The following is a 26,602-nucleotide window of genomic DNA, read 5'->3' on the forward strand; positions in this document are numbered from 1 at the left end:
AATAAATATTAAGCTTTTTCTTTTTGCAAATTTTAATACCCTTTAGATCATAATTGTTCTTTATTTCATAAATTACGGTTTCATATTTTTAATTTTAGAATTTCTGCATGCCATCTTACGAGATTTAAACTGATGATCTATAATCCGGAAAAATCGATAATCCGGAATCGCCGAAGTCCCGACGAGTCCGGATTAATGACTTTTGACTGTAATAGATATTTAATGGAAGTACTGAACAAGTATAACAAAAATTAATCTATTCAAAAATAATATTAATAAAAAAGTTAAGGGGGAAAAGGCACTGAATAGTTAATAGATCAAGATAAAATTAAACCTAAATTTATACTATTCATTCTAATAAAACAAGAAAACTTTTCAAAAAATGTTAGAAGGAATTAACAATGTTAATAATAGTTAACAATGATCTTACATCAATTCAAAAAAAATGTACTTTCATAATCTAAGTAAAATTATTTTTTATATAAATCTGTATATACACTGACCTAAACTGAGATAAAAAAATGATTAATATGCAACAAAATAATAGAACTTCTCTCAATAATTAAAAAATAATTAGTAGTATTTTAAAACTGAATACATATAAAGTGCAAATTAATACACTGACTAAAGACGATAAACCACATGGTTTGTTGTACTAACACAAATCTTAAAATTAGTCCTCACACTGTAATTCATTTGGCCTGTGCCTTTTGACAGAAAAAAAAATTGGTGTAAAATACTATGTTCTTTAATTTTGACAAAAAAATTTTGATATGAAAAAGTATCTCTTCTTGAACAAATAAATTGCAGCATGGTAACTATAAAACGTATAAAATAACAAATGTAAAGTAGATGAATACTTACATTTCTGCTTTTCGACATGTTCTCATAAAATGCTTTAAATAAAACAGTTGCATTCTATAGGCACGGCAAACATCTAGTTGTCGAATTTTTTTGTATAAATTATTATTAATGTCAATAATACTAAACAGAGGATCTAAAAACATCTGGTCAAGAAGATCCCAGGCAAATTTGGACACATAATATTTAGTAAAATCCCATTTCCAGAGAATTCGTCCAGGAATGTATGCTAAGCTGTTATTGTGGCAGCACTGGCAAAAGTACTTCCCAAAATAATCACAGTAACGAAATCTGTCAATATAATCTGAAAAGATTTTAAAGTATTTTTTAATATATTACAAAATTTAAATGAAAAAAAACTATACATTTTATTATAGAATAAAGCAAAGAGTATCAAAACTTATTTCCGAAATAAAAACTTATAATTTGGTAAAACCTAATATATTATAAAATTGCTCAGACATCATACTTTTTTACTGCTATAGCATTTACAAGGAATTTTAAATGTTATCGAATTGCGATTTTCGATACCTCGAAAACATTTTCCACCACCAATGAGGAAATGTACCAGGGCTCCACAACGTGATGTAGAACCTAAGGTTTAAAGTGAGAATTCAAACTGTTACGTATTTTTAAACATCCAAAACTTCATATGACATGCACAAACCACTCCCTGGATCACCATGCAATACACTCTTAATTGCTAAACCACCACCAAGTTGCCAAACACATTTAAAAATTGTTTTTAACAAATAAATTAATCCATTTTAAATGCAATGTAATTTTACAAAATATGATTAGGGCTTCCACATCCATGGGTAACGTTTAAAGCAGCTACATGAAACTACAGATAGTACTGAGCATGGTGTTATCACACTATTTATGTATATAAATATAGCAAGATTGATATATACAGAAAGCTGTAAACAATATTAAATAAAGTTATAAAAAATGCATTACAAGGGCTGATTAAAAGGTTTCAGGATTGCCTCTGTCCCCCCCCCCTTTTTCCATTTCTTTTTTTGATGTGACAACTGTGTATTGGATTTTGCAAAGAACATGTATTGATGAGTCTGAATCTACAGCTGGATAGCCATGGCCTTTGGTCACGCTATGTAAAAGCACCTAGAACATTTTGTTGTGAAAGTCTCCAAGGAAGAAGTCTCCAAGAAAATGTAGCAATAAAGAATAATACAAAAAAAAAAAAAAATAATGAAACATTTAAAATTTTACAGCATATACATGGTCGCAAAATACCTAGCCATCTTTCTGTATTTCAGAGATAGAGGCACACTTAAAAATGGTAGCACTCAAGTGATCAATGAAGCATGTAATTGCCAGAGTATCCCTTACAGCTATGGCATGTGGACACTGCCAACCCAAAACAAACATTACCCAAGTGAACGGTAAACTATAATGTACATATCTTAAAACCCATTTTCATTGATTTATAAGGAAGAGAAGAACAGATTTCGTTGTGAAACAATACATTTTACTACATGACAACGGCCACTACATCTTGCTACTACGACATTAATAACACCGTCAGAAACTGATACTTTGATGCAGTTTTGTAGTCTTCTACAGAAGGAAAAGAATTATGACTGATAATTACTGATAATTATCCCCCCAAAAGTATATTACATTATAAGGTATTTTCTTCCTCCTTTTTGCATGCTTCTGTGAAGTACGAGTAGCACACTTGGCACGTATTCGAGAAGTCCAGGTTCGAGTCCCGACAAGGGCATTGCTCATTTGCACATTTGTCCTGCTTCAAAATAATCTAATGACTCTACTAAAAGCTCATATTTAATAATTGACTTTAAAACAAAAAAAATCCTGATTTATCTAAAAAACAGCTGAAACAGCTATCAGGGAGAAAATGGCAACATTGCCTACTATTTGCTATAACCAAAGAATTTTTATATGCATGGTTGCCAGAGTTTGACACATTCCGAAAATCTGGCAGTTTGTAAAGAAGTTGCATTGATATGCAACACCCAGAAATTAAATGAGGTGGCACTAATAAGCTTTTCACCTAGCTCGTAGCCTTTGATGATTCTGGGCATTCTCAACTTTAAAAAGCATGAGAAAAAGGGTTTTATTTCAGAAAAAAAAAGTCAAAAGCACCATAACAACACTACTAAAACAGATCACAAAGTAATTTATTTCATGTTCTAAAATCATTCAAAAAATGCTCTAAAAGATGTAATTATTATGATGGATCTGATTATGAAAAAGAAGAAAAACATTATATATTTATACCATATTTTCTGTTCCTCTTTTACATAGGAAAATAATAGACTAACATGCCTTAAGTTCTAGGAAGAAACAGCAATGAAATACTGTACTTATACTGCAAAGCATAAAGTACAGATTCAAAGGACAACAGAACAATAAAAATCATGCTTTCTACCAAAGCACGTCAAAAGTACGGTAACATTTGCCTGAATCAAACAAATATGATCAGGCTCAGAATAGAGAATACAATGAGAAAAATTCACTAAGCATATTTCAATATATTATTCTCTATTTTGCTTAGTAATCAATTTATAATAAATAAAACTTATTTAATTTTAAATTATTTTAATGCTTTTGTATACCTTCAATCCTGCAATAAGTGCACACTGAACATCAAGTAGTCTCAAACAGAATACCTAGGTATTTTTAAAAATGCCTGGCATTTTAACAAAAATTATAAGGAATTAGAATTATTATGTACTTTTGCTAGATATTGTATATAATACCTAAGCATTCTATAGAATAACAAATGCTATTTAGGCTAAATATGAAAAAAAAGGTCATGATAAGGCTAATGTTTAAAAGATGTGCATTGCTCAAAAATAGAAATGTTATTTTGAAAAAATAATAAAGGAGGGAAAGTAAAAACTTTCATTCAAAATATGTAAAGAAAAATATCAGTTGCACAACACAAAATGTATGCCTTACTTATTAAAAAAAAACAAAAACACACTATTTCCATATAAAAAAGGAATTAAAATTAATCTAGTTCTTGCATTTTTGTACGTTTGAATGACATATTGAATTATACTTCATTCCTTTTTTAATGCAATGATATTTCATACTTAGGAACTTTGTATTTCACTCTGAGATTTATTTCACATTTTGCTGGTTCGTCATTTGGCATGCTACAGAATGTCTAGAAAATGTGTAAAATGTTAATCAATTCATATATTGCCTTCCAGTTTTCAGCATTCTATAAAATGCCTAAATACTCCATAGAATGCCACCTTTCATAGATTTCTAATAGCATATATACATGTTAATGGAACATATATATACTTAACATATATGCATTTTCTAACAACAAATAATATATTTTTGTATGATATATGTATCATGGTAAAAAATATATTTCGCACTAAAAGAATTTAAGATCATACAACATTATATACATATATATATTTTTTACAATGAAAGACTGAAATCTGAAAAATGTTGACATTCTCGTGTGAATATCAACATTCATAAAGGTCGCTTAGTGAATGCATGAAATATCTGCTAAATATCCTTATTTCTCACTTATACTGGCAAATGTTGAATGTTGAATAAACATATTTTTGTTACATTTTTAAATCATACGTTTTTTTTAAAACATTTAATTAGATTACTTTTAAACATGTTTCATAAAATAAACGACAAAAAGTATAGAAAATGATGGTAAATACCAAAACTTTAACAAAAGTAGTTTTTTATATTCATAAACTAAAACTAAATATTTAACAGCTAAATACAAATCTGAATGCATTCCTCCTTTGAAATTAAGAACTGGCTGAAAATCCTTGATACATACAAACTGCTAAATATCATAGGATTACCATATCTTGTTATTTCATATTTTGTCACAGTTAATTTAGTCAAAAAAAAAAAAAATACTAAATACAATAATTGAAACTAAATTTCTTTACAAGAGTATTGATGCTTTAATAAATACATATAAAAATTCTGCATTATATATTGCATTATTTTCAACATTTAAATCCATCACTGACTTTCAAAATACATTACAATTATAAATGTAAGCATAACTAAATTAAATTCCATTAATGCATTAACATTCAAATTAAAGCTTCATGAATCATGTAATACAATTCCAGCCTTTTTAATAAGGAATAAACTAATCCAGAAGTTTAAATAACTGTATTTACAAGTACTATGTGCCAAAACATAAAAATGAAAGCCAAGGTAAAAATAATATCACATCTTAAAAACAAAAATGCTTTGAAATCAATTTCTATTCATAATAATAAAGTTAACAATTTTTATTGAAAACAAAAATTTTTATAGCAGCATGTTACGTACATTTAATCAAAATACTAAAAGAAAAGAGCTTCTTGTAAATTATACCAGCTCACTTATTACACATGCATGAACTATATGTAATACATTTTAAACATAATTTTTAAATTTACATATTTTCTTACGTCTTTCAATTTTCATCCCACATCCAGCACATCTGTACTTTTGTTTTGCTAAAATATCTTTCCTCCTGCACAAAAAAATTATTAATTAATTTTAGTTTATTTTAAAATGTTTTACTGACAAAAAAATATACTTAGTTTCGAACAATGTTTTATCTTATATATAATCACTGACATATTGATTGGCTACAAAAAGTACAGCATTATGTAAATAACAATCTGATATGAACCAGAACAGCATGATTTTGCACCTATAAATATTATATCAATTTGATATACATTAAAGGAAAATTTCTTAGTTTTAAAATATCACTAAAACGTTACAGTAGAGAGTACAGGGTATATGGTAAAAGATGGAATAGAAAAGAATGACATAAATATCTGATATCAATGTGTTTATTGCACTTTTGTCTACATAATTGGGAAGGAGAACTCAAAAAGTTTATTTCACCAAAAAAATTAGCACACAGCAGACTTGATTTCTTAGATTTATGCACTTGAATTACCAAAAAGAAAGCACTAGGTCACACTAGGTTCTAGTAATGCTGTATGTAACTAAACATTATGCTATTCAAATATGTGGAATAAGAGTATTGCCTTGACACAGCCTAAGCTACAAATGGTGTTGACATAGACATTACTAAAACGTTCTCCTTCCCAGCTATGTAAACCACAATGTAATAAATGCATTAATTTCAGATTTATGTGTCATTCTTTTCATCACTTCTTTCCTGCACACTCTGAAATTCTTCTACTTGCATGCTGGACATTTTTGCAGATAGCGCACAAATTTTGTGCTCTGCAGCTATCCTTTTCAGTCATGGGATAAGCAATATATTCCTTAACCCTTAAATGCATGAATTTTTATTTGTATTTTTAAAGTCAAAAACACATTAGAATTGATATCAAATAAAATAGGAAAAATAACTAAAAAAATTTTAACTGTTTTTATTCAAATTTTTTAAAAAATATTAGTAACTTTTACAAAAAAAAAGGGGAGGGAGAGAGAGATAGGCAAATGTGTAATAACAATTTTATGCAATAATACATACCTTTAAACTTGTTCAAACAATTTTAAAACTTTGAATACATCAAAATAACAACAAACACAAAATCAAAAATTCATAAACACAAATGATGTCCACACCTTAAACATCAACTCAATGACTGTTACACTGTTAGTGGTGCTTAACTATACATCATCTTAAAGTAGATGTATTTCTAAGCATACCTACAAAAAATTGGAGTTTTTTTATTCAAAATTTCCTAAGATATACGTGAATTTACATATCGGCACATTTTAGAATTTGGCATATTTGTTATAAGCTATACTAAAGGCAAATGTGGTTTATGTACTTTGTTAAAATTATTTGAAAGTATGAATGATGACTTTTTTCCCATTCCTGTACAATGAAAAAAAGGAAAGAAAAATAGGTTGCTATAAATTAAGAAGTTCGCCAAGTGAATCATTTCTGGTGCAAACTGAAAAAAAAAATGCGCCAAGATAAATTTTTTAATTTTACCATAAATTTCTCATAAAAAATTACAAAATTTAATATCTAGGCATAATTTGAATCGTAAAAATCGAAATATGGAAAAAATTGTTATTTATTTCAGAAAAAGTCCAAACTCGTGTCAAAATACTTATGCTAGAAAATGCTATATATAAATCTAACATATATCCTGCACTATATAAAGTCGCCCTTTCGAGACATGAAAAACGCAATTTGAGTTTCATCAATTAGCCCAGTAGAACGAGAGATATAGAACTGTCCTTTTTTTTGCGCTGTGTTCAACACTACTTGTCCCACTGTGCTTGCAAATTTTATATATTTAGTCATCTGTACAGATATAAAGTAATCTGAAATTGGATTACTCTTATGAATAATACAGTATAGTTCAATGTAAAAAGCAAGTAAATTATTATAGAAAAATCTTACTTTATATTAGGATGAATAATAAATATAATCTGCGGCCTAGGTGGAGCCCATTCTAAATTACCTCTCAAGCGAGTCTGAAATATAAAAAATGTTAAATTTAAATATTTTTCATTTAAACAATGACTTTCTCAAACAACTATTAAAAACAGTTATCACTAATGCACAGAATACATTTTACAAGAAATTAGTCTTAAACATTCAAAAATAAAAATGACAAATACAATAACCAATGCTATTACAGAGATTAATAAAATTCAATTATGACTTTTAAAAACAATTTAAAATTTTGTTTTCTAGGCAAATAATATTTTTTTAATCATTCATACTTTTAATTTTTTTTGGGAGGGGCAAGGCAGAAAATCAACAGACTGTGGAAAAATAAAGAAACCTTCAGCACTTTCCCTATATTTACTACCATAACAATTTTTGAAATGTTAACATCTGTTGCCTTCCTGATATTTCTGCACCTGAGAAGATTTCAAGTACTGTATATATTTTATTCAAAATACTTCTTTTTAAATAATAAATTCTATTTAAATATTTATCTTTGTGTAACAATATTAATGGCATATTATAATATTACACTATTTCTGTAAAATATGCTTATTCAAATTAGTAAACACCAGCTATACTTTTATCACTGAAAATAAAGGCTGTGAGATTCAATACTATCAGGTTCAATGTTTCTTCTAACCTTCTTCGGAAACATACAATGACCTGACTAGAACAGAGAGCTTACTAAAGCTATGTTCACTAATTGTAGTAAGTAGACAGGACACAGACGAAGGGTATACAAAACCCTTTATTTTTCTTTATATACAATGACTTCCGTACTTCGGAATACAATGACCCTCCACTCGGGGTATAACGTAAAAGATATCAAAATAAAACTAAACTCTAATTTAACTTTAGAATAAGATTGGCCTTATAATAACAGGAAGCGTATGTAGCACAGAGACTGTGAACACTACAATACGTTTAATTTATCAAGAGGATTAAAACCTCTGGCCTGGAAGGCAAATAGCAACTGCGTAACTTCTAAGGTAAGCGGCCTGCTTCGAACTCACTGCTTCCTCTCTCTCTCTTGGCAAAAAGGCCACACTTAAATACTTGGCGTTCGCCAGACAACTTTGCATAAACTCCTTCACGCTTATAATTCTGGCCGGAAGTAGAAAATAAGAAGTGATAGTAAAGATTTAAAATAAAATAAACGTTAGTAAAACTTAAGATCCTTACAATACATATACAAAAGATATTTAGATTTAATACAATTGTGGTGCACTATAGATATGGAAAGAAACTTAGTTTTATAAATAAAATTACATTTTCTAAGTTGTACTCTTCTTCTATTGAATCAGGTGAAACAGGAAATGAATCAGGCAGAGGCAGAAGCTGTAAAAAGAACTATTGTTAAAGAATGTAACAAAATATTACACACACAAGAACAAATGCAAAAAGTACATTACAAGTATTTGGATACATAGTAAATTATCAAAATATTAGAAGCATATTCCTAACAACAAGTAAACTGTATCAAAAATACAGTATAAAGTCCAAAATCCAAATGTCCAGTATCCAAACCTCCAGGCCACCAGTAATTTTTTTAAAGAAATGTTTTTGAAAAAGAGAGAAAGAATTAAACTCGGAACATAGCATCTCGCTTTAGTATATTGTTACGTAATTTCTTTTCTGACACCAGTTGTTACGTTATTTTCTTCCTTCACGTTCGTACGGGTTTTGTAGATTTGGAGTGAATAACGATGACACTTGATGAAGTATCGAAACACAATTTATTTACCAATATTGATCAGACAGCTTTAAAATCACCTTTACACTCGTCAAACAGTTATAAACACGCTGACACGTTCAGCGACACAGCCTTCACACTGTCAGGCAATAACGGTGGAAACAGCTTCACTGCAAAGCACCTGAGTACAGTTCCCAACTCTGCTTGGTCGTTCTCGGAACTCCACATACTCTCGAGACTCTCCACGCAATGCACTCGACGATACACAAGAGTATCGACTCAGCACAGTCTAAAACAAAACTTGATGATGCACTTAAAGACTTTCTTGATTGCACTCGGCGCTAGACTTTGAGACAAGACTAGGGTAAGGGGGGAACATCTGTCTCGGGCGCAGCATCCAAGGGACGGCAAACTGATGCTACGAAATTTTTTAATGAAATATTTTCCATTCTTGGCACACAGAATGGGGTACAAATTCTTTAGCTGTCCCCGGGTGCTGGAAACTCTAGCAATATTAAATCTAAAACTCTATTTAACATAAAAATTACAAAAACAGCATGTTTAAAATAAAAACTGGGAATTCAGATCACAACATCGATTATATTTATTTATTTATAACATTAAATACATCAATACTCAACAAAATAGAGCAAAAATGGACCACATCTAATTTTTACTAACATTTATTTCTATATCTTGAAAACTGTTAAAATAAATACCCTTTGAGGTGCTTCTTGCTCAGATACAAGCCACTGCAGTTCAGATGCTTTAGGAAGATGTTTTTCAGAAAACCTTCTTAAAAGTGACAGTGCAACAGATTCAGCTGATAAATTATTACTATTTTCAGAATCTTGAAACCTACAAGTCAAAAAGAAATAAACTGAAATTTAATTTAATATTACTTGGAAACAGAAAATTCATAATTAAAAAATATATATATCATACTTTTTATTGTCAATTTCTTTTTGATGGAATGGCACTTTATGAATATCAGCATCTAAAAATGAAATGAAAAGTTATGTTTGGAAATAAATAAATAAATATAAAAGTTGTTAAGTTCATAAAATTTTATGTTAATCTTCAAAATTTATATACAACAAACTATAATTTATAGAAAATATTCTCTTAGGAAATACTTTATACACTATTAAAGGATTCTTTTTGGCCAAAATATTTTCAGGCTTAGATGCTGACTATTAATAATAGTCAACTTATGGAGTTATTCAACATTTACTGTTCTTCCAATAGACTGTAAAAAAAATACCGTATTTGACAGCATATAAGACGCACCCTTATTTAGAAGGCCACACACAAGGAAAAAAAGTTTCAATAGTCCGTGCGATAGCGTGGTACCACAATAACTTAAAATGTGGTGATCATATTCATTGTGCATAATTAAAATAAGAATATGCAGGAAATTATCAGATTCAATTTCAGAACTGAACTTTTGAAAAGTGTGAAAATCATCAGTACAGCTAATTCAGAGCCAAAAAGATAGTTTTTTAAATATGTGCATGTAAACATCAACAAATACTGGACTGGGGGGGATTAATCACAGCTACTTCTTCAATTGCAAAACAATTATTTTGGAAAAGGATCTGACTCAAAGAAACTTTAATGAGAGAAATTAACTGCTAAATTTCAGTATGCATAAAATGGAATTTTTGAAGTTTAATTTCAAGTCATTTTAATGCTTCATTAGCTGAAAAATTACTAAAGAATGATTAAACATCGAAAGAAATCTTGATTAAGCTCAGGAAAGAAATATTAAGTTTATCGATAACTTCAAAAGAATTTTGTACAGAATTAAGTGTTGTTAGAAAGCAAATGTGAAAATCGAGACACCAAATACTTGGCTAAAGTACAAGATGTTGCTTCTAAGTTCATAGTTAGTTCACTTCTAAATTTCTAAATTTTAAGTTCATAGTAACTATGGAGCAAAAAAAGAAATTCCCACGGCAAATTTCAGGAAGAGCATAAAACATAGCACAGTTATCATTAGGTGGAATGGGAGATTTTTTTTTTTAATTAAGTTATAAGACTTAACAGTCATTTTAATTTTCAAGAAGTCAAATCTTAGAGACAGCAGCTCAGGAGGTTCCAAACAGCTGCAGCAATTGTTGGGTTGAGACACTTAGCATGTTTTATACTGCTGGATTCCTCACTTGGTGATCACTGCTTTAGATTTCGTTCTGTGATGGTAATTTTCAATATTCCTCACATGTTATGGAGAAGACCAATTTATCTCCACATTCTCCTTGAGCTATTTAAAGCCAATTACTTACCTATATGAGTTGCTATTTATCTCATGGGGAATGACATTTTAAGTCTTCCTGTTCATTTGCTCTAGTTATTTAAACTTTGAGTCTGCATGTGCATACAGATTTTTTTTCTCTTCTCATTTATTTTCGAAAACTATCTCACAGCTCAACTGCATTGAGTGAAAGGTAATGAGGACACATAGTACGACACAAGAAAAACATGTATACTTTGAAAAGAAAAACCAAATATATATTTCAATGTGCATACTAAACCAGGATGACAAAATATAAATGATAAAACTGATAATACATATTCCAAAAACAAATCCAGCTCACTGAATGTGATTGTTAAAAATATTCATGACCTGGGACAAAATCATAATTAATTTAAGTTGCCACATCAACTAACAAGTAATTTTCTGATATTTCAATGCAATAGCAAATAAATTATAATTTCTTTTTCGTACAGAAAAATGAGTGAAATTTTCTCTGGATGATTCTGGAAATGTAAAGGAATGATGCTTCAAGAGAAATTATAGTTAATTACACAAAAAAAGAAATTAAAAATTCATAACAGTCAATAATTAATGCTAATAAGAGTCCAGCATAGAAAAATTTCAATATTTCATGTATCTCTGAAATATTATTAATTTGTTATCTATGCAAAAAGATATGCAAGAATCAGAGGATGATGAAAATGATTTTAAAATCAACTAAAAACCAAAATTAATGTTAAAGATTCCTTTTCTGTTATTCAACTTGACGTTAAAAACCAAAAATATGTTAGAGTCAAAATGTTTTATTAAGTTACTTATAGAATTTTAAAATTGCATGTTTTACTTTAAACAGTAAATAAGTATGTATAATTAAAATAATTTTCATTACTACTTGTGTAACAACTATTCCAGTATAATGTCTTAAATAATATTTAATGTAAACTTAATTAAACATTAATATTTATTCAACCACTGTACATTACACAATGCTTCAATTAGGTAAAATCTAGCAATCGAAAAAAGAAAATTTCGCAATTTTTTTTGCAAAAACTCAAAAGTCTAGCTGTGCCAGTTTTCCCTTTAAAGTTCTGCAGACTTAAATAATAAAAATTTACTGCAATATTAATTTCAGACAAATAATAATTAGACTTGTAAGGTACACAGTTGAAGTAACACATTTGCTCAAGTATTAAAATAAGCATATTATTCAACAGGTATAAATAAATAATATTATTTAAAAACAGAAAAAAAAAAAAGCATAAATTACCAGAATACAAAGATGCCATAGATAAAGATAACCCGTTCTCTTTCATGGAACTAAGGTTGGATTCAGTGTGAGCTGAAAAAGGATTTCATATTGCTATATTTATACTTATTTCACATGCCAGAGTTTTAAAGTCACTTAAGCATTTTTTTTTAAATTTGATTTTGTGTTCTGAGTGTATAACACTACTGTTATAATATAAAATAATTTTAAAAACTGTGAGTAATCATTAGCAACTGATCACATTATTAAACAAAAATTTTAACAAACTGCAAAACATGCATGTTTATTTATCTCAGACAGATTTAGAAGGCATTTCTGGGCCTTAGTAAAGATTTCAAATATTTCTTGCTATCATAGCTATTCTACTTTAAAACTAAACTTTACATAATATATCATGTATGAAAAGCATTTTCCTTTAAGTCCCTAAAGTAATAGAATGAAATAAAATCTCAATCTCAATATACAAAATTCCTTTTGTATTTCAAATAATTATTCAGAGATCTTAATTCAGTAAGACAGAACAGATAACATTAAATTTTGACATATTTTTCTTTTATATTTTACCTATTTATATATCTAATTGCAGTAATAATATTCATTAAGTTATAATACACTGAAATTATATATGTTAAAGATAAAACAGGAATCCTTTCTGTTAAAGTACAATGCATGCTAAATAGTTTTCTACAGAAAGATCCTACTACAGCTATCATCCTAATGTCATTGTCAATAAGAATATTTTTAAATGTGTTATTCTATTTCATTCTTTGTTTATTGAAATAAGTAACCTAACAGAGATATTTCTAATATTTAGAACAATTTTACTACAGTCCAATTGAGCAAATGACAAATTGTATGTTTTTCAACTGGGAGAATTAACCTGACGCATATATAACTTTACAGAAAATTGTTTGGCACATGCTATGCTATAACAAAAAAGATCTGAAATTTAATCTTGCTAAAAAGGACTGAGGGAGGAATGTTCAATATAAAACTGTTTATTTTTATAAAATAATATGATAAATAAATGTTCTGATACATTTTATAAAAATAAAAAAGACAACTCCCTCCCCCCAATGCATAAAACTATCTACAGTGTATTTAGTGTTATACTTGCAATTACCAGAAATATCTGTTTCACAACAGTTGAGGTATGGATATCTCAAGAGATAAGAAAAACATTCTTGCTTACTCTTTTCATTTATGTTTAGTGATAGCTGCACGAGTTCAAAAAACACAATTTTGCTAATTTTTTACACCACAGAATCAAGCATAATTTCAATTTTGAAAGTCTTAGTATTTCTACACTTTTTTAAATGTAAGTTTTTTTTTTATTTGTTCTTTATTAGTAACTGGGCTTTTTCATCAATTGTTACTGAATAAGATTGTATTATTCAGAATTTCAATAAAAGCCAGATTATTTTTTTAAACCACCAAATATTTATTACAGAGAATACACACTAATGCCTGAAATTTAAATAAGGATCAAATTTTGCTTTACAACAGCTTGCTTAAGAAGAATTATCATAAATGTGTAGTACATGAGATTATATAACAAGAAAGAAAATCACCTGAAAGTTCTATATCCTCAACTTCATCTTCACTCCCAATGCTATCAACTAAAAAAAAAAAAAAAGAGAGAGAGATAGGGAATCATGTTAAAACTATAAACTAAATATAAATTATGCCTTATTGTAGGTTATTAAGTATTATACACAATATATTTGCATTATGCTTTGAAATATTTCTGGATTTATTAAAAAAAAAGCAAAAGAAAAGAAACTCTTAATGGACTCATATTTTAACACTGCACCAGAGAATTTGTTAAGGCTTTTATACTTTCGCTGAGTATAGCAGGTTACTAATCTGCTCTCAGACCCACTCCTTACTAAACCTACTGTTTTGCCTTTTTAGCTTTATTATTCAACATCACTTTTCTTTGCACTTGTGCCACATAAAATTAAGAAAAGAAAATCAGGAAATATTTAAAAACAGCTTATCTTTAGAAAACATGCATGTTTGTAAGCGTATAGTGTCTGTGCGACAAGGGAGGACTCAAAATACACTGCGAGCCAAAAGTCTTCTTGATAAGTTGATGGAAGAAGAGAAGTAGGAGACCCTTGGATTGCCTCCCAGGATGCTCTCAGTCAAAATTGGAGTGAAACTGTGCAATTAGTGCAGTGGAATTACAGCCGCGTGACCAATAATGAACTTCTGGTGTTCCACTCATTTGTTTCTGTACCTGTATGTGCTGATGGATTAATTTATACACAAAGTTTTTGAAAAGAATTTTTGGATTATGTCGTAATGAACATACTCAATGTGTAAAAAACTGAAGCCATAGTTTTCAGTTTTATGGCCTATTACAAATGCAAGTGTTGTGGGACTCTTACAGCAAACTTCATTAACGGTATAAAATTGTGATAAAAGGTAAACATAACACCTTTAATTTTCATGAAACATTTTAATAATTTATCAATTCATAGCAATAATTACTACTGAATTCAGTGTTTGATTTGAAATTAAACAGCAACTTAAATTTTAAAAAAAAACCTCATGTTTAATAAATTATAAAACTACTAGTACTTTTCTGTTAATGGGGCATCAATTGCCAAATGCAGTAATCTATTTATACTGTGTCATTAACATCTATAAAATATTAATATATATATATAACATTTAATGTGCACAAGGTTGAAGCTGTGTGCATTGCTGCAATTGTGCAATTCTGATATTTTTTTAAGTGAAAATAGATGACTGTGTATATGCAGAAAATAAATTTTTTCTAACCATGTACACAGTGATATATTTTTCTCTTACAAAAACAGCAAGATAATGCAAAAATTCAGCTCCATGCATAGCCTTGGCATTACACAAATTAATCATCATATATATTATATTCATTACATATAAAATAGTTATTCTTTTTATGAAGCTTAATGTATCTTTAATATTGCCACCATCAAGTTAGGTTTTGTGCCAACATTTATGTTTGGAATAACTGGTGCACTGTTATTACAAAATTATCAAGCTACTCATAACTAAGAAAAGACATTATTAAAACTCAAACAAGGGTTCAAACTTTAGCATACAAAAAAAATATTTGCATATGTGGTTTTCAACAGAAAGCTGAAAAATTTAAGAAAAATGAGATTATCTAAAATTACATAATAACTCACTAAAAGTAGTATTTAAGATGTCTTCTGATTTTACAAGAGTGACACCTTTTATAATTATTCTAACACAAAGTCAAATACCTTCAAAATCTGATGAGTGAGAAGATACAGGAGGAGAGGCACTTTGACTTGTTGTTGCTAAAAAAGGAAAAAAAATCCAAAATACATTATTAAAAAAGTAAATTCACCATATTTAAATTTTTTTTAAACATAAATGCAGGTAGAATTAGCGAAATCAATAATTTTAAATCATTTTAAGAAACTCATACTTACTGTCAGTTTTACCATCACTGAGAAGTATAAAACTTTTCACTGCTTTCTGAAAAGTAAAAGATAAATATATAAAAATGCTATTTTGGGGAAGATTATATAAATATAAAATTTTCTCTGGAAGTATAGTAAAGCCTTGATCTATTAATCCAGCATGTAACACCACTTTTTTTCATCCTGGATGAAGTTCAATACAAGTAATGTTGTTTTTCCCATTATAATCATTACCATTTCACTGCATTAATATTTAGTGACAGAATTTGAAGCATAGTAGATATTTATTATTTGTGCTATGTTTCCTTTGGACTATAAATCTAGTAATATTACCTTGCACAAAGTATAATTGATAAGAACTTCATAAGAATTTAAATTAGCACAATTATTAATTAATCAAAAATTTAAATTAATTATGGAACTATTGGAATTTTTAAATCTTTTAATCTCAGTACTTAGGATTCAAGGATTTCACAGGGAAAACACAAAAAGTAGAGTTGGCTTCTCTTTTTGTGTAAAGGAAAGGAGAGTTTCACATTTCTGCAAAGAGTAAGGACCATCATCAGGAAAGAGCAACATTCTTAATTTTGATTTCTGAATTTAAAACAAAGATTTAGGCATTTTTTCTCAGGAAGAATGGCTTTCTGCTTTCACCAGAAATTCTTTGCAATTTATTATTCGGTTCCAGTTCATTCACGGGAGCTTAAATAGTAAATGACTGATTCCAGCTGAACTTAAATTTTCTAAATGGTAAAATTTGTGAGTTATTTTCAATTAAAAATCTGAATTCTCAGGGGTTTAAAAAAAATTCAGCATCAGCTTGGTGTAAGATTTCATTGTAAAATGAAAAAAAAAAAGAGAGAAAGTCAATTTATCTCTGTCATCAAGTCTTTTGCTCCTCTTCTCTTGGATAAAAGTTGTGACAACTGTGGCATCTCAATTGAAGAAGTGTCGGCTATTTGTGTTTGGATGAAATAAGTAAATTAGTTTGATTGAGGGCACACTTTAGTGCCTCAGTACTAAAGTGTGAGTACTAATATGGTCTGATGACAATATGTTTGAGCTAATAATACAATGAGCTATATAACAGTTACAAATCTCTCATTTAAGTAATTTTCCCTAAAATTCTAAAATATTTTGGTTATTTGAGCTTTCTGGTTAACTGAATGATGGATAGTCAGGCTTTCACTGTATATTCATGTCCAAAGTAATAAATGCTTACTTATCTAAAATATGTTACTTATTAGCAATGTGTAATGAATCCCTATGTTAATTATTTTCCTATAGTTTCTTTCTTCTGAGAGACATAAAATGATAGACTGAGGCACTTTGGCAATTAAAAAAGTTAATAAACAATGTTCAATGACTCCCAAAAAAATTATGTTTATTCAGGATCTATTCTGAATTGCTAAAAAATGAATTCATAACCACAAACTTTCCTTGATATTTTTAAATAAAAATATTGTTCCCTTGCCATTTTCTGGCAACCCTAAACCTGCTTTGAAAGGAAGGTTTCTGACAGCGCCCGGACATTTTGCAACAGTATTATTTATTATAAATTGCAATATCAAGTAATAAAAATTTATTTATTCAAGAATTGAATATTAAAAGAATTTTATGCATCTCTTGAATAATAATTACCTCTCTTTGCCTCTCTCGTCTGCGAATACGTATCCTCTGAGTTAGTTTTCTAATTTCTTCATCACTCTCTTCCTCCTCTTCAACAACCTTTTGCACTTGAGAGCATTTCATATGCTCAATAGCAGCAATTAATGCTTCAGATATGCAAAAATGAGCATTTTCCTGTTAATATTTAAAAAAATTAATATGCATCACTATTAAAATGTTTCAATACTGGACCTAAGCTTTTCCTTATGTCCAAAGAAAAATTTTGATTTATTTCTGCATAAGGAAAAGCTGCCAATTTTTTAATAAAACAATAATTCCCTCCTTTACATTTTAACCAAAACTATAATTATTTACTTCATTTAAATTATGCGAGTTCAAAAATATTCTCATAAAATTATTTTGACACTTTTTTTAAATGGCATTTGGATATCTTAGAATTTCAGATTTAATTTCCATAGTGCTATGACAATCTGAATAGAATGCAATCTGATAGCCCTATTATAGAAGAACATGCAAATTTCTGTAAAACTTGTCAAATGAAAATGCCAAGTTTCTGGATACTTTTCCTTTTTATATACAGTTTTCTAGATTAAACATATTACATAAGATTCACATGATAAAACTTATATAATTTCTCTTGATATGAACATAAGCATTAATAATAATCCTAATTTTTTTAAAAGCTAGAAATTTTTTAAGTTCTCCATACTAATTTTTAAAAAAATACTAAATTTATTTAATGTCATTAGTTAGATAAATGACTCAATAATGATAATATAAATGACTCAATAAATGACTCAAAGCAATAAAAATGTGAGTATGCTTCATATATTTAGAGAAAAAACCAACCAAGTAAACAGAGTTATAATTTACTGGCACATTTACAATTACCCCAATAGCATCCAAATTATTTTTTCTGAGAACAACTGAATTAAAATATTGAATTCTGAGATATTTTGCCTTCAGTATGAATGTTAGGTACTTCCATATTGTAGTGGCCCGCAAGATTGAATCGCTAATCAATTGAGATATTTCACCAGGTGTTCTTATACATCACCACATGTTACATCTCGATTGAATAGCAATTAAATTTTAGGTGGCCATTATAATAAGGAAGCACCTAATATTATAATCAAAATTTATCCAAACAGCCAGTAGTTTTATAAAAACAATTATGTATTAAAAGTAGATTGCTAGGCACTGGCATAAGTAAAATGTTTTTAGCATACAGCAGACGAATTAGTAGTACTTCAAAAGAATGTTTAAAAAGGAAAGAATAAATAAAAGCAAAATGCACCACTTTAAAAAAACATGCACATATTTCAAAATTCTAAGAAGCATGTAAAAATAACTTGTGCAATAATAATGAAATGCAATAATTAATGCAGCCCTTAAAATATGACATTTAATTTCTAAAAGCTTTTTTAACATGTTTGCTGCCAAGCAACCTATGAGATAACTCGTTGGTAGCAAACATGTTAAAAGAAATAAAATAGGAGAAAGCGCAAACAAAGCAGTTAAATACATGTACATTAAAGAAAAGTGAAAATACATAATAAACATATATAATACTTATAAAATGTAATATATAAAATGGTAAAAAAAGTAGTATTATATACAAAATGTGAGAGGTCTTGATTGACAATCTGCAAATTGGAGCATCTTTCAGCATTTCACCAGCCTATACTATGATCGATCTTGTCATAAATCTCATTACTAATACTGCTTGAGGCTGAAGGCAAGTTGTAAGGCCAACCTTTAAAAATTTTCTTCTGATCCCCAATTTCAAATATTTTACAGCTGCAGTTACTTCTTCAGATATCTTCCATTGTCACAGAATTAGATCTTTGGATATTTCAAAGAATGCTTGCATTCACTAATACCATGTCAACAGTTTGCGTGAGCAAGCACTAATACAATTTTTTACCTCTAATTGCAATACTTTGCTTTTCTAACAACCAATCATGATGATCTATCCCTCCCTGTTGTAAGTATTTATTATACTTCATTGTGAGATTGCTACTTTCTCCTTCTTCTCACTAGATCATATTTGCACTTTTTCTAAGATGTTGAAGGCAAATCCATTTTTTTAGATTCATCATCTGCTAATATTATTTCAACTTTTCCAGCAATATCCCTTATAAATGGAGCATTTAAATTATCATCGCCTGTTTCTTCTTTGTCAGCCAATTTGTCAACTTTAGGGAGTAAAATAAAATCATCTTCAATTTTCTAACAAGTATTCAATGGCATCTTGCACATTAGTGAATATTTTTCTAATCATATTTTCAATTTAAACAAGAATGAAAAAGCAATTATTGTATGGTTTACAGTACAAGAAAAGAACCTTGAACACCCAGTAATCTATTTATAGTACATTAACATTATTTGGGTGTGAATTTCGCATCACAGCAAAATAGCTACATCTATAAGGATTAAATATAACCAAATAAAACTTCATTTACCTACAACACTTTACTATTTTCTCAATAAATGTAAAGAAAGGGCTAAAAATGCATTAAAATGTAATTTAAAATTGTTTTAGTGCTACTTAATCTAGCCTATTTAAAACTATACCACTGGGTGCTAGTGGGTTAATATTTGGTTACAAATGATGATACACAAACCATAACACATTCAAAAAAAAATTTTTTTAACTTATTCGTGAATTTCAACTGCCATTCCCAACAAATGGTTCCTTATAAAAATATGTTGCAATTAATATTGAACAGTTCCAATTAAGAAATAAAATGATGGGTGCTTATCAATTAGGGCTGGCCAGACTGCCAGTGTGTCTTTTTTAGTGACAAAAGAAATATCCCAATGTTTTTCAAAACAGAACTGATGTTTAAAGTTGTCTGCTAGTTCTTAGTCAGTGATATATGTTCATGCATGATAAAGTCAGAGCTTGACAAATTACCAGGTCATTTAAATAAACTGATAACCTATTGGAATTCATTTAGTTCTCCCTTGATATCCATCCAGATATCTTCACAGCATTTGTACAACTCCTCAATTTATGTCAGTCCATGGCATTATAATTAAAAATTTGCTAATCTTCCAGGCAGTTTTCATTTGATTATTATAAATTCTCTAGCAAAATTGAATAAAATACTGTGACTCCAGCTGTTCCTCATTTTACAACAAATAAAAATCTAATGAATGGTAATAGAATGCAAATGTTTTAAATTTTAAAATAACCCCCCTTCAAATTTTCTTTACATCTATCAAGATTCTACAACTCTAACTTTGCAAAAAGTACATATCTGCTGATTTCGTTTTTATTTCCTTCACTTAAAAATATATTAAACATTTCAAGAAATTTTCAAAATTCATAAATGATTATCAAATATTTTCTAGTAATTTTTTACAATATTTCATTTTCAAAGATTTTTTAAGCAGTAAAAAAGCAGAAAAAATTTAACAAAGCTATTTCATATCATTATAATGTATATTGTATAAACAGTATTTTAAAAACTACATACCCTGTCAAGTTCAGCAGAAATATTGAACTCATTTGAAGATAAAAAACTAGTCAAACTTTGACCTTGTTGTGGACGTGGAAAGAAACATTCAGTTGGCACTACAATTTGTCTACCTAAGGTTATTAAATAATGACATTATAAATTTTCAATTTTTAATTTGCATTTATACATAACAAAATTTTAAAAAACTTGACTTTGCTGAAATTTTAAAATAATACCCACAATGCAATAAGTATTCAGCCAAAACAAGCATTATTATTCAAGGTACTATTTACTATTTTCAAAATACTACCAGAAAAATGTTCTACCTTGCAGAAATAAATTATGTATTTTGTTGTTTTACTTCTAAATTAATGTATTTTGTATAATAAATTATGCATTATTTGTATGTAAACTTAAACATTTGTTGGCCAAATTAACATTAAAATCACACTGTGAAGAAAGTTCCCACATAATACAGACAAAATGTCTAAATGGTTTCAGTCTCATAAAAGCACTTGTCCCCAGAGGGTCAAAACTCAGCTGTATGTACGAGCACTAGAATTGACATAATTATCCAATTTCAAGGATTATCAATTAAATCAGTTATGGTTCAAGGAACCATAACTGATTTAATGACCCACTTGCAGTTTCACCTTCATATGGTAATTACTTCCATGTGAGGCTTAATCTTCCGAGAAAAGCATATGACTACTGGCAGGATCAACTAGGTAGTCTTTTTACATTTATAAAAAATTTGAGCTGCATGCAACTTGAATCCACAAGTGATAGCACACACCTTGGAAATATGGTGACAGGTGCTATCTTATAACAGCCCGCTCATCTATTTCACACACATGGAATTTTAGTTTATGCTTTCGACAGCAGTTCAAAATCAACTCTTTCTCCACGGCATCAGCACTGGGAGGTTAGCCTTCGTGGGTATTGAGGCTTTACTGCATGGGATGGAGATGCAAAAAAAAAACAGTGTTTCAATTTTTATTATGTTTTTGCGGAGTGAAGCAACAACATGGAGGACAAACTGCCTGCAGATATGCTAAGAAGTCTTTGATTGTCAACCTTGCCTTGAGAAGCCCCAACATGAAAGAGATTCAACAACAGGAATCAGCCTGTGCTTTCCCTGTCTTGTCAGACAGGAAAAGCACAGGCTGATTCCTTTAATGTAGCTTGCATGTGGATATGTAATGGCATCGAAGACCTGTTATTGCTCAGTCTCATGCAGCTAATGTCACTTGTTCCTCTAAGAAAAATGTCTCACTCAAAAGGTCAGAATGTCTATTTAGTAGGCCACAGTCTCATTCATTATTGGAATTAATCAAACAGATCACTCCACCAACTATGAACAACCATGCACCACCACCCACAGACAGAATCAAAAAAGAGCTTTTAATTTGTCTATCCTTCCTATGTTCAGACTGGGTAAAGGCTCTTTCAATAAATTATGATTGACTCGACAAATGGCATGGTGCATAAACTGGTCATCCAGTATGATAAGAGTGCAAGATAGTACTTCTCTTACTTTGGTTCCATGTGCTGCTAGAAGCTGAAACTCAAAAATTTTGAATTACCAAATAGTAAATCCTATACAACAAAGCCAACCTTAGCTATTCATAATTTAACAGTAGTTTATAATACTTCTTAAATTAAAAAATAAAAAGACAGCTAAATCCATAAATACAAAACAAAAATAAGGCAAAGATTCACAAAAATACCGTATCATTATTATATTTACATGTAAAATATATTTGTATATACATTGTTTTATATGTAAAATAATATATACACATAATATATTTACATATAAAACCATCACATACTTCTTTTACCCAGAAAGACATAAGATCATTCGCATTTATCATAATAGTATTAATCGTAATAGTAATTATATCGTGTTATAGGATGTCTTTGATCAAAACTAAGATAGAGGAGCACACAGTCACATTATCACTACTGGTATTGAAAGGTCGTAACTACACTATTGCATGAATTTTATGGAATTTTCAGATTTCATGAATATCAAATAAATTAGCAAATTTCAGGTAGCTTCCCTTAAAATCAAACCTCCATCTACAGTTATGTCACTTTAACAAACATTTTGCATTTATAGGCAGTTTTTTTAACCCCAAAAATCTAGAAATAACAGACTAATAGGGTTACCACATCCAGCAACACATGATGCTATTCGAAACTTTTTCCAAGAAACAAGTTTCTAACAGCACCAGTTTAAAACAGAAGGTTTTTGGCCAAAACATTTGTGATCAACAATGTGTTTTGGGTAAGTACCCAGGATATTTGATGCCACTGGCAAAAAGATTTTGCTGTGCCTCTCAGTCTCACAGAGGGAGGAGAGAATGTATTTCTGGGATGTGTTCGCATAAACCAACATATTAAGCTATTTCTTAATACAATAAATAAATCAGATTTCCTAGAAATGTTTTTTTAATGTTCAAATGAAAGTAGCAAACAGATGCAACAGCAGTTCAGTGCATTCCATTAAGACAAATACGCAAAAGTATTAGTCTTATGAATATTGTTAAATTATTTTTTACAGTTAAATAATTTCAGTATTATTATCTGTGTTCAAATAGGTAATCAACAAAAAGCCAAATTTTATTTCTAGAGAAAATTTGACAATGATAATTTGCTATACTTATACAATATAAAAAAGATTATTTGTCTATATTGTAGAAAGTCGTCATATATTATTTTTCAGTATTTTTAAAGAAAGCCAAACCAATCTTCCTTACAGTTAAAAAAAAAAAATTAAAAAAGAAAACTCAATTTGGTTAGCATCTGGAAGAAGCATTTATATTTCAAAATAAAACTTTTTTTAAAAGTAAAATTAAAAACAACTGTGACAATCTTTTTTTATGCAAAATAGTATAAAAACTTTTTTAATGATTTTGCCCTAGTTGCATAACATATAGCATTGGAAATATCTTTTATTAGTTTTTGTAAAATAAATGTATATTGATTTTATACTAATTAGACATATTATTAAAAATAAAATAAGATTTGAATTTTTGAGAAATGTGCTGAGTACTTTTAAACTGCTCAGTTTGTTAATCAATAACAGAAAGATCAAATTTGACAAATACATTAAGGATTTTACGCTTTATCAAATTAAAATTTTTTAGAATCAGCTATGTGCAAAGATGTGTAGAATATAAATTTTAGATCTCAAGTTTCATGGAATCCAAGATAAGGTGGAGATGAGTCAGCTTTTATCACTTACTTCCCACACGGAATGTGGATAATAATGCCGATTTTAGCTTTTATTAACCATTCTCATCCATTAGTTTCTAAGATATGATGCTGCATATAGTTTTTAATTTCATGAATTAGTGATTTTATATATTAACTGAAAATACTAATGACTCTTTAAGGTGTTTAAAACAAATTACAGTACAACTGACTAAAAAAGAAAAATCTATGAATATCCGTATGCAATACTTTGCATCAAAATTCTTTTCCACTAAAACAGAAACTTGACCAGTGTTAATAATAATGTAATAATCTGATTGTTAATAAAAGTTTTACTTTTTTCTTTAAATACAGTACAGAGAAGATCCAGGATCATCGAAACTTCGGTGATTCCAGACTTTAGATCACCAGTTTAAATCTAGTAAAATAACATGTGTGCATAGCAACATTGGAGTTTCACTTATGGTTTAGGTAAGAATGCTAACTCCCCCCCCCCTCACAGAGCTTGGCATCAGAGTAGATGCAACAAGTGCAGCCTTAAAATTCTAGAATTTAGAGCAGCACCAAGCAGTCACATCCTTGCCACAACCACTCAAACCCTGAAAGTGTGATTCTGGCCAACATCAATACAACCTCAATCAATGCATTGTTACTAGCTATGTTATGGCTGTTGGAACTCCCTAGACAGAAAGTGCTTGAAAGTGGCATGCATGAATCTTATCCATTTCAGCACCCTAAGTGCTTCTATTGTTATATTCTCCATTCCCATACTTTGTACAAGGGCAAATTTTTTATTTATTTATTTTGTATATATTTGAATGCTTTTTACCCTAAGTGCTTCTATTGTATGTATTTGAATGGAAATCTAGATATTAGATCTGAATATAAGGTTTTAATGAAAATTTTCCCGCCACCACAAATATCGTTCGCACAAATGCTTCACGCTCGTGTGCTTAATCATAATTTGTCAAACAATTTTTGGCATTTGAAAGAAAGAGACTTGCTTTAGAGCACTGTGTTGTGAAATTTATAAAGAAATATCATTATCATTAAGTACAAGGTGTCTGAAATGGAACTATCCTGTTACCAGATTTAGAACAATCATTTACTTCCAGTTCTGTTGCAAAAAGTCAGCTATACAGGGTGTTTCATAGATCATGGGACAAACTCGGAGGGGTGGTGGAGTGTACTAAAACATGCATTTTTTGTATAGGAATGTAGGGTCTAAAGTGACGGTTTAAGGCAGGAACGCAAAAAAAACGACAAGAGAGGAAAATGTGTTTATGTACAAAATCAACGCAAAGTGCTTCTTTGTAGCAATATAGTCACAATAAATGTTCAAAAAAGGGAACACTAACAGTAATAGGAACTACAGCTGCGATTGTCTGGCAATGCAGCTGTAGAGGGCAGTAGTGAGCCGGACAAACCCCGATCTGATGCATCAGAGGATCATTCGCAACTCTGATGTCGAACGTGATGGGTGAGTTTACACATAAGGAAAGGCTGACATGCATCTCATGTATGGTGTTGCCAATGGGAATTGCAGAGCAGTGCTACGGTTGTACCAGGAATGGTTTCCGAACAGGCGTATGCCAAAGCACACAATGTTCGAGAGGTTGCATCAGTCTCTGTGTAAAAATGGGTCATTTGAAGCCACCTCTGACACTAAGAATGGAAGAAGAAGTGCACGACAAACCTCGCATTGAAGAATCCATCTTGAACATTGTGCATGGATCACCTAAGACAAGCAAAGAGCTATTGCAAGTCGTCTGCAGCTGAGTTATTCCACCGTTTGGAGAATATTGCATGAAAATAGTTTGAACCCATACCATTTGCAGAGAGTCCAAGCCTTGCAAGAGACAGCTTACCCTTTTCGAGATCATTTCTGTCCTTGGTTCTTGCAGCAGTGTGTGGCGCAGGCGGATTCCCCATCAGATGTGCTATTCACAGATGAGGCAATTTTCTCACAGGACGGCATCTTCAAAAGCCACAACATGCACGTGTGGGCAACTCATAATCCACACGGCACACATCCACATGCATTCCAAACTCACTGTGTGGGCAAATATTGTTAACGCCTACCTTATAGGTCCATACCTCTTACCTGCACATTCAAATGGCTTATGTTATATTTTTCTGCAAGAGGTGCTACCGGAATTGCTGCAGGATGTTCCGGCTGTCGTTCGTGATCGCATGTGGTTCCAGCATGATGATGCACCAGCCCATAACCATGTGTGGGTGCTCCATTACTTGGATGGGACATTTCCAGGCATTGCCCGTGGTGGACCCGTCTGACGGCCAACCCATTCGCGACATTTATCCAGCTTGGA

The 26,602-nt window shown here is 29.9% G+C and overlaps 1 protein-coding gene across 1 annotated transcript in view; it reads right to left on the reverse strand.

Moving 5' to 3' along the window:
• Positions 1–26,602, reverse strand: part of Rubicon (run domain Beclin-1-interacting and cysteine-rich domain-containing protein rubicon) — a 51,393-nt gene that overhangs the window by 14,544 nt on the left and 10,247 nt on the right. The window contains exons 3-14 of the mRNA XM_035352085.2: positions 21,069–21,181; positions 17,596–17,757; positions 15,964–16,009; positions 15,772–15,828; positions 14,086–14,133; positions 12,515–12,586; positions 9,936–9,987; positions 9,710–9,848; positions 8,567–8,635; positions 7,244–7,317; positions 5,307–5,371; positions 865–1,165 (exon numbers count right to left, since the gene is read on the reverse strand). Coding sequence (XP_035207976.1) covers positions 865–1,165; positions 5,307–5,371; positions 7,244–7,317; positions 8,567–8,635; positions 9,710–9,848; positions 9,936–9,987; positions 12,515–12,586; positions 14,086–14,133; positions 15,772–15,828; positions 15,964–16,009; positions 17,596–17,757; positions 21,069–21,181 — 1,198 coding nt within the window. The remainder of the gene's footprint in view (positions 1–864; positions 1,166–5,306; positions 5,372–7,243; positions 7,318–8,566; positions 8,636–9,709; positions 9,849–9,935; positions 9,988–12,514; positions 12,587–14,085; positions 14,134–15,771; positions 15,829–15,963; positions 16,010–17,595; positions 17,758–21,068; positions 21,182–26,602) is intronic.

The sequence above is a fragment of the Stegodyphus dumicola genome, chromosome 3, assembly GCF_044657685.1.
Source record: "Stegodyphus dumicola isolate Sdum_Otavi_A_Nest chromosome 3, ASM4465768v1".
Classification (NCBI taxonomy): domain Eukaryota; kingdom Metazoa; phylum Arthropoda; class Arachnida; order Araneae; family Eresidae; genus Stegodyphus; species Stegodyphus dumicola.